Here is a 10,323-nt window from a genome sequence, read left to right as displayed (position 1 = left end):
CAACTCTGGGTTCGTTCACCCATATGTCTATAAAAATCTGGAAAAACAGCTCCACAATCACAGAACTACCAACGGACTACTCTGACACACAGATATATACAAAGAAAGAAATACACCTCAAAGAACTGCAAACAAATACAAGCTTTTAAAAATATGTATGCTGAACAAGAACTTCTAAATCAAGAATTTCGCTTAAAAGATTACTTCCTGTTTAAATACTAAAAAGAGGAAGATGAACAGGACTGAAGCAATAATGTTTAGTACAGAAATGTGTGAGCTACAAGGAGGAAAAAAGTCCCAGGATGACTTTTTCATCTGAGTATTGCTAAAACTACAGGAAAAAAAGAAAAAGCCCAAGAACATTCCCCTAGGTAGTTCTTAGTCTTCAAGTCAGTCCTGGCTCTTAAAACAATCAGCGTTTGCTTTTCCGTATTCGATTTCTAATCAGAGACCAAGGTCCCAAGTACATGTTCTGCAGCACACAAAACCTTTTTGCTTCAAGTGAGAACTGTTTCAGGCCTGATGAATTCGATAAGCAAAGAAAGGGGTGGACAAGGGGTAGTCAAGGAACAGAAAACCTTATTCCATTTTCATAACAGGATTACAGCAGCATTTGTATCTTGGTGCGGAGAAAAAAATAATTCAGTTGAGTAAGAGAGGAATAAAGTGGGAGATCATATATGAGAAAAGTAACAGTTTACACTAAGTCAACAATTATTTACATCTATTTCTGTTATGCAACAACTAGCTTCATTCATATTCACTCCGACATCATCAATGTCTTTTACAGGGGGAGGTGAGAGGGGGAAGAAAAAATTAAATGTCTACACATACCTCTTCAAAGTGTGATGGGATTTCTAAAGGTGGCTGAGACCAATATTTAATTGCTTTGTGGTATCTCCACAGAAGAAGCAAACCAACCGCTACCAGATTTACAAGAAGTAAGATCGATACAAATATTAATATAATATATCCAGATCTGGTTGCCTCTGAAAAAGAAAAAAAAAAAAACACCACCATATACATATGGTGGTTCATATTTATACATCATCAAATGTAAAACAAGCAAGCTGAAATTTACTGTACTTGGCAATCAAAGTACAATTTCCAGGGCTAAGATCACAACTCTACTATAGATGCACTCTAAACACCTGTGTTCAGAAGTAGCTTGTTTTGTAATTCCACATGGAAGTCACCAGCTCCCACAAGCTTCTTCCCCTTAATCACGCAGCCTAAGGCAAGCTTCTACTTGACACGCTAGCAGGGCAAACGCAGAGCTGAAGGAATCACTGCTGGTGGGCAGCAGGCAGGCGGGGAATGCAATCTGTCCTTCCACCCTCCGGTGGTCGGCAAGGGCCATTTATGCCAGGGGCTTCACTTTCAGAACATGCACCTCCCTTCAGCAAAGGGAGCGTCACAGACTCCAACATCACAGCTCAGAGGCTTGCGATCGAGTACTTGGTCAAGCACTGCCTGGGAGGTCAGCTCCTGTGGGGCTTCGGAAACGGCATAAGCAGGTTTCATCTACACGTCTTCCAGTGTGCTCAAAGCATGCTAAAGCTCGGCTGTGCCTGTCTGTTGGTGGTCACACGGAGAGATTCAAGAGAGGCACCGTCACCTTGCACATGCCCTCTCCTCCCCTCTCCCTCTGTCGGTTCTCATACAAAAACATGGAGCTCGAAATGTCAGAGAAGGAAGCAGGAGGAGGAGAAGGAGGAGAGGGATGTTCCTGTCCTGCAGGACGCAGCGGCTGAGGGAGAGGATTTGCAAGAGTAACACCGTCTCCTTCATCAATGACTTTCTCTAAAGACCAAGTATTTGTATTTTCTCTCTTTGCTTATTTCTAGAAAGTAATACCGATAGCAGCATTTATGAAGGAAAAGGACGAGGGGAAGAGTACAACACAGACCCTCAATTACTGACTGCAAATTTCCTTATTATTTTGCCACTAATGACAATTGTGAACTACTATCAGTGGTGCTCTCTTAGCACTCCTGACAAATACAGGTATGTAAGTGACCAGTTGCAGGATCTAAGACTCATGTTCTACACTCATCCCATTATATTAAAAAAAAAGAACAAAATCAGATTTATACCACTGATTGTAGTTCTGTAACACTCTGGGACACTTTGCAGACCAAATAACTGGAGATCTGAATGTGTCATCAATTCTACTTGAATTCTAAAACAATAAAGTGTCAATTCCTTTAGACTTCTGATTTTGAATAGTGTATTGCTTGACTTTGTCTCCTGTTTAAAAGACAAAAAAAAGAATATATATAGGTATTACTGTAAAAACCAGACCTGTCTTCAACACAAATCCCCTCCCCACATTTAAGTTTCTCATTCAAAAAGCAGAGATTTTATTTTTATAATTCAGCTTTCCCAAACAAGAGAAGCAGTGAAATATATTTCAACTTTTCCTACTTGAATGCATTTGAAATGTCATTATTTTTAAATGAAATGAAGCCTCAGCATTTAAAACCATCTATAAGGGCACGAACAGCAGAGGCATGAAAACTGATGCAAGGTCTCATTTCGTCCACAATATGCTGCTGGACGCTTTGATGCAGCTTCTGTGACAGCTCAGGCAGTGAAGGGGGAGGGAAAAACAAGCCAAGAGAAGTGCCTCCACCATCAGAGGAGGCTGACGGAAGTGTAGTTCAGTGAAGAGCTTCCACCATCTCAGCTCCTTCTACTGAAAAGGAAAAGAGCTGATGAGCAGTGCAAAACCTCCACATGGCCACCACAGCCTTTTGGGAATTTTTAACCTGTAAGGGGCTAGGATAACAGCTTTGGTGAAGCCTACAGAAGCACACAAGAGTGACTTCTTGTCTGAATCTCAGACACGAAGGTATTTTCTATGTGTCAGAAAAATACACATTGGTGCAAGAAAGGAAGGAAGTGGAGGTGTTTCAGATTGAGCAAGGTCTTTGAAACAAAAAGGTTTTAAAATAAATTAATTTCTTCTGCTTCTCTTTTTTAAACATTTGACTTCAGAATGATGTTCTTTTGAATCTTCTTCCTCTTTTTTAATTTTTTTTTTTTTAAGTGTAACTTATTCCCTCCCTTGCAACGCTGGCCTGTCAAGAACACAATTACCAGGGCCCCAGACAGCAGCATAAGCGCCCAATGAGACCAACACCTCTAAGTCTCCGTATGAACAGTGGCAGCTCATCCCAGCTGTGTCCAGCATGTTTCTAATAACTCTGCCTTTCTCTGCCCTAGGAACAGGTGACATCAGGCCAAAGCAGCCTGTTAGTGAAGCTGCCAGCACAAACAAACCCAGCACAGGAAAGGATGAAGGGTATTTCAGAGTCTTCCAAATTGCCAAAGCAAACTTTGGAATCTAAATGCCATTTTAAAGCCACCTTTGACACTTTGTGGATTCTCTCCTTTGATCTGTGATCGTTTCATATGGAGGAAAAAAAGATGTTTTTGAAAATTTCATAATACATGCAATACTTGTGCCAAGACCAAATTAACTTTTTTTCAAGACACCAAATGGTGACCTACACTGCTAGAGAAAAAAGTTACATTAGTTTTCTTCCTCTATTTCTGCTGTTTTGCCTGCTGTTTGCTGTTATGACACTGACTCATCTCTCTTAGTCACAAAGGCATTATGAACAAAATAAATTAGAGAGAATTCTTACTTTTTTAGTAGTACTTGTTGCGTTCTCCCAGTAGGACACATGATACTGAAGAGAGTCACCTGATTCGGATCCAAAAGGGGGTGTGACGCTAATGAGAAGTGAGTCAGAGCTTACAATCACACTGTTCACTTTAGGGGGCCCTATAGTTGCTGAAAATAAACAAAGAGCAGTGAACCTCTGGGATGCAGAACAGCTCATCATACTCTCTCCAGCTTTACTTAGATACTCTCAGCAAACATGCTAAACATTGACAGCTTTTTCTCATTTTCTCATCTACTTAATGCATTTAAGATATCTACTTTATTACAAACCTAAGGAAAAAGACTTGAAAGCGTAAGTGAAACTAGATAATTAAAAAAAGTTTCCTGTTACCTTTCCCTGGAAATTCAGTAAATATTCACTAGAATGTATCTGAATTTATCCGCAGTTAATGGTGATAAAATTTTGTTGGGGTTTTTTTTTTTTTTTCCTTCAAATAGCCTGCCACATATTCCATGTTCTCTAAAAACCACACTGTTTTGGTCAATAGATTGGAAGAGGAATAACTAGTTTACCCCTCCCTGCTTTGATGTCTTCATCTGTCCTATAGGGTAAAGATGATGACTTCCTTTTGTGAAGTACTCTGAGGTCTAAATAATGAAATATATTGTATAAAATACTGTCAGTCCTAATACAAAAGACTTGTGTGATCGCAGGTCATATATGGTCATTAGTTATTTGTCCGTTGTATCTTGACTTCTTTTACCAGTTAAGCTTATCAGCATTTGTAAAGCACTCCAGGATCTCAAAAAACCCCACTCATGCAAATATGAGAGCAGTTAACAGCTGCTTGCGTACTAAAGGGGAGTAACTATTAACAGTAAAAATCAATCCTTGCATGCAACCATTGATTATTGTACCTCAGAAAACCCAGCAAAACCCACTCTGTCCACTGTTACTTTAGAGAAAATTGGCCCCCATGATCTTTATATCGGTAGAGAAATTTCAATTTCTTTCTACTTCCTGTTGCTGTACAACTGCAAACACCTTGTTGTGTGTCCTCACAAACTCCCGAAGCTGCCCTCTCGAGTGGGACTGATCCAGACATTAAAGGAAGAGAACAGCCTGACTGTTCATCAAGACCCATGGTCTTGGTGTCTAGGAACAGATCTTGAGGGCAGTCACACAAGAATGATCACATAATGTTCCTCTTGCTCCCCCAAGGAACAGACACACAAACATCTCTCCCACACCAAGCCTCTGCTTTGCCTGGTATTCCCATTAGCCCAGTGCTTTCCTAACCCCCAAAGGATCTCAATCCTAAACAATCCTGCATCACAAGCTATGGATACGTCAGTTGTAAACTTCAGTGGAGGATTCAGGCAATTCCTCGCCTCCACACTCTTTACCACTAGAGAAAATCCAAGATTTAGAACTGAAGTTGCCAGGGAAAGTACCATACTCTTTGCAGCATGGACGACCACTGCTCCTCACAAGGTATGGGAGAACTTGAACTAAAGAGTTGATAACGAAGCAGAGGAATGGATTTATTATTTCAGAGGTATTTTTAAACTCAGCATTTACTTTCTTCTAATCCTGAAACCAATCACAGCAAGGCAAAGAGCAGATCTTATAAAGAACAAGAATACACTTGTTCACACATTTAACAGGATTTAAGGTGTGCCGTTGACCCTTCTAGATTGTAGTCAGGACAGTTGATATTTATTAGAAAAGGGACCTGTTCAGTAGTTCGTACTCAGATTACCACAAATCAAGGGAGTCACTGTGAAGTGGGGAAATAAGAAAATGGAAAACTCTCTAACAAAATATACATTGTAGCTCTTACAAGGCTCAACCACCCAAGGAAATTCATCTGTTTCTCTTTCGATACCTGTTGAAAGAGTGAACTGCTAACCCCACTACATAGGAACTAAGTGGTATCAAATTCCTAGGGATACAACTACGCCTTGTAGCCTTTGTTAACCGAACACGTACAATTCTCTCACTTGACTTTTGTACATAATAGAGTCAAAAAAGTCTAGAACAGACAATACACATTTTTTTCAAAGAAATCTCCTTGGAGAGAGACACACTGAAATAATAAATAGCACTTACTGTTTCTCTCTGCCACAAATGGATCTGTTTCCACCCAGTCAGAAGTCACTTGCCCTAGCTCAGCCCTCACGCGCAAAACTACAGTCCAGCGTCGCTCCTTAAGTGACCAGGGAAAACTGCATTCAGTCTGGGTGATACGGGTGCAGTTCACCTCATCCCACTGGTTAAAGGCCCCTCTGCAATGCAAAACAAACGACAAATAAAGCATCAGCAGATGAGTGCAACTACCTAAAATACAATCCCTCTCACCTAGACAATTTTTGTAACAAAAGAATGTGTTACAAAACTACCGCTTTCATGCAGGTTTAATTCCACAGCCCTTTCAGCACCTGCATCTCCTCAGTATCTAGGAAAAATTAAAATTAGCAAGAGAGAATTTGGTAAGGCTAAAATTGTACAGGAAACTATGCAACATTTCCAGGTGCTCTTCAGGTCTTCAATCTTTTCTCAGTTTAGTGGACATATCACAGGCTATGTCAGTCTTCAGAAGCTGCTTTCGGATATACATAAAAGAATCTGTAATAGATAACTCACTCTTTCATTTCTGTGCTTATTCATTTTTAGTTGTTTGGGTTTTTTTTAAACCAGTTGTGTTACTACTAGATTAGGACAAACTTAGTCTGGTTGTTTTTAGAACTGTTTACTTACGTTTTAAAATGGACTGTATATAACACCAAGCCTCTATCCACTTTAACAGGAGACCACCTCAGCAAACTACGAAAGTTATAGGAATAAATCGTCACATCCTTTGGTGCTGGTAAATGGGGAGAAGATTCTAAAGTAAGAAGGGGAATAAAAATAATTATTGAAACACTCAAATACACAGTAACTAACTTTTGGTCTCCAAATTCTATGACCATATATTAACATTTTCACTGCTTTGCAGGCAAAACCATTCCTCCTCCTCATTCCATTTCTAGGTGCACTAGTACCAACACATTTAAATCCCTACTGTCCACACAGCACTGGATTGCAACTTACTGCTTTTATTTATTCCACACAGAACACAGCACCGAAAGCGAGTCCAGCACAAAACAATAAACCCCACCCAGCTCCCCCATGAAGCTATAAATTAAGGTCCACAGCCACTTGTCATTACAAAAGCTCATCTATTTCAATTGTCTGCATCTCACATTTTACTGTGTTAACAACTCAGAACACATTTTTCCTAACCATCTGCTTCCTGCTAACTTGTTTCAAAACGCCGAGGTCACTGAAACTTTCCAGGAAACCGGTTAAAAAAAAAAAAAAAAAAGCCTTCTCATACTTAAACATTCACAAATATATAGTGCACCACTCCACTTGCAAGCCTGAAGTTTTGTCCATTTTGGAAACGATTTCACAAAGTAGAAAAGGACAGAAAGCTCTGTTAGAGGCGTGCCTTCTGCTAGTAGGAATGTCCACTCAAATTCAGTCGTGCTATAAACTCCTGGGGGTGAACGACGGCTGCAGCTTGTCAGGAGGTGAGCAACACAGGAGTGGAGAGCAAAGAGTTGTGTCTCTAGTCCGTGAGAAGAACCACTTCCCTGCTAGCCCAAGCAGAGCAGAGGAGGAAGCAGTCTACTCGGACTGGAGCACAGCCAAAGGCCAGGCACCGAGCTGGGGGTGGAGAGGTAGAAAAGCCAAGTGGAGGGAGGGAGGGCGGGCAGCTGAGCAAAAGGCAGAGAACTAAGGGCTGGGGAAATGGAGGTGGGTGAAGTAAAGAAAAACAGATGAGAAGTTAAGTGGGGGAGCAGCTGGAGGGAGATGTTAGCTGGCAAACAGGGCAAAACAGCAGGCTGGAGAACCAAAAAACACTGAAAGACAAAGAGACCAACGGCAAGGAATTGGGATAGCCAAAAGAAAGAGACTAAGATTACCGCAAGTAGGCTGAGGCAAGGAAGACAGGAAAACGCAGTTATAAAATGCCTTTAAAACCAGAAAAGCCTCACACTTTTAACCACAGCACTGCAGTCACTCAGGCGGGAAGGGCCCTCGGGAGGTCTCCAGTCCAAGCTGCTGCTCCAAGCAGGCCCTGCTCTGGCATCAGACCAGGCTGCTCAGGGCTTTCTCCAGGCAGGTCCCAGAACCTCCAAGGACAGAGCCTGCGCAGCCTTGCTGGGCAATGGCTTCACTGCCTGCCTGTCCTAAGAGGGAGAAAGGTTTTCCTGCTACACTTGACGTGTATTTGTCCGTGTAGTGATCCCCTTACACCGTTAAATATATTGGGTCAACAGGTCCTAAGCTCAAAGACAACCATGACATAACATGATATGATATCCCACGTGATAAGACTTCATTTTTTGTTCTTAAGACAACAGTCTCCTAAGATACGGCTTGTTTATTTTTACACAAATAAGATCAGAAAATCAAGCACTTAAGCTAAATTCTGGCCCCAGCCTTCTTTGGGAATATGGGGATGACGTTAAGAAGTTTTTTCTTTTTGATTTCTACATCTGATTTTGTTATACAGCACTAGACAGCACACCGGTGCTGGCAGTGCTATCTTTCAGAAGAGACGTCATGCCAGGCTCTTAACATATACAGGAAAGAGATGACACGAATCTTCATGAAGTTGCATTAAACCCTAAGTCCAAAATACAAAATAATTAGTTAAGCTCTCAAAGTTTTAATTAGGTATATTACTAGTTTCTTAGCCTCAACTTTTGAGTAGTGCTCTTAAGTAAACACACATTGCTACAGATGGATCATTCGGCATTGCAAACCTGTTTGAGATTCCTTACGGTTACAAATGATACCTAAACTATTAATCTCTCGTGTATTTTAAAGGCCACAAAGTAACCTTCTCTTCATTCAAGAAAAGTTTTCACTTTCCAGTCACGCAGATTCTTGCCTGTACTCTCACTGCTGGTCTGGCATGTGGCAACGTATCTCACACCATCAGTAATCTGTGCACTCAGACATCCGATACAAACTAACTTTAGTAAACAACTAAAATTCAAGAAAGCTGTCAGAACGAAACACAAGCACTAGCATTTTTTTTCTTCTCTCCTCTCCCTCTTAAAATAAAAAGAAAAAGAAAAGAAAAAAGCAATGAAGGACGAGGGCAGCTGGTTCATCTTCTGCTCAATCAAGACTGCACACTGATTATTTTGCTTTATATTAGCATTCAGAAACAGATTATTTCCCCTACCAGCTTCAAAAACACTGAAAAAATTATCAAATCTATGGCTCTGTAGTTGAACATCGAGGTGCTGTGCGCCACAAGGCACTTACTACTGCACTGAGGAGCTGTTTCCATAGCACACCAAAGGAAGGCATTCGTATTTTGGTTAGATATCTCAATTTGACAAGGGAAGTTACTTAAATTTCTGAAATCACACACTCAACTCCGTAATGACCATCAGTTTGTATGACCCAAAGTAACAAAACGCACACTTTAGAAAAAAGCACCTACACATGCAAGTATCCTAGAAAAACCCAAACTACCTCAGCCAGGGAAAGGCAGAAATGCCCCGTTCTTTCTCTCTGTCTGGAAGGTGGTCTCGCTGAACTGGTTCTTTTAAAGCATCTGCCACAATGCTCAGATTGTTTTTTCCTGATGCAGAGACTTCCTGACTCTTCAAGCCACAAGTCAAAGCTTTCACACAGCAGAGTGTGAAGCCACAAGTTACAGTGAGTGAAAGCAGCTCAGCTCAGCCTAGCCGTCGGTCTCACAGCCTCCATTCCTGCTCCTGAATGATTTCTGATCCCTTCCCCTGCATCAGCCTTAGAACATATCATTTTGCTAAATGACAAAAAAGAAGTCAGGGGGGGTTTTGGATGGACTTTTGCTGTCCTAGCGTCCCAAACTGGCTTCTCATATTGTCAGACCAGCACCAAAGCCTGCAAAAGGTAAATAGTAGAAGCATGTGGTCAGGTGGGGACGGATGACGACAGCTGGCTATTCTTTTGGCTCAGATTTTAATGTGTAGCATCTCCATTTGCAACAGAAGAAACACAGCCCACCCTGCCTACGAGAGAGAGCACAGGGCGGGAGGAGGCCCTATGCACAAGCCAAACATAAGAACAGCTCCCTGGGAAATCCCGCTGCTGCCAATGGGATGGGACTGGGCAACACTGACTGCAGCAGGTCCCCCCAGCTCACCTCAACCCACCCACGGGCTTTTGGACTCCCGAGACCAGCCACGGACTGCAGGCCTGGAACGGCAGCTGCCCCCAAACAACGGGAGAGCCCCACGGGGCTCACCAGTCACAGGCTAGCCAGCCAGGCCTTAACAAACACAAGGAAATGTGACAGTGGACATGCTGAACTCAGAGGTACCCACGTGCCTGAATAAGGACCACATTGTATGCATACCTCATTCAAGAGATGTCACAGCAGCTCTTCCACACTTGCTGGGATACATACTGAAGCCAGGATTATACTCATGAGCTATAGCTCGGACCTGACCTGAAGAGCAAACCCGCCCCATTATGGCAAAGCATTTACATCGAAGTCTAAATCCAATCCTACCTAATTTTGTCAGTTCACAAAATTAAACGGAGGAGGCTGAAATACAGTTGACGAACGAGTGCCACATCACAAACTACAGACACATCAACGACTTACGCCGTATCAATCCCCCTCAAGGCT

The 10,323-nt window shown here is 41.9% G+C and overlaps 1 protein-coding gene across 1 annotated transcript; it reads right to left on the bottom strand.

Annotated features, from left to right (window-relative positions):
* Positions 1-834: 834 nt before the first annotated feature.
* On the bottom strand, positions 835-6,522 carry IFNGR2 (interferon gamma receptor 2 (interferon gamma transducer 1); the record flags this gene model as incomplete). Its single annotated transcript, XM_009580013.1, has 5 exons — positions 835-989; positions 2,097-2,250; positions 3,654-3,802; positions 5,748-5,923; positions 6,396-6,522. Coding segments are annotated over 5 exons (761 nt in total), but the record flags the coding sequence as incomplete, so codon positions are not given.
* Between the last annotated feature and the right edge of the window lie 3,801 nt (positions 6,523-10,323).

This window comes from Fulmarus glacialis, unplaced genomic scaffold (genome assembly GCF_000690835.1).
Source record: "Fulmarus glacialis isolate BGI_N327 unplaced genomic scaffold, ASM69083v1 scaffold45926, whole genome shotgun sequence".
Classification (NCBI taxonomy): domain Eukaryota; kingdom Metazoa; phylum Chordata; class Aves; order Procellariiformes; family Procellariidae; genus Fulmarus; species Fulmarus glacialis.
Note: the sequence above shows the minus strand (reverse complement) of the source record. Positions and strands in the feature narration are given on the sequence as shown.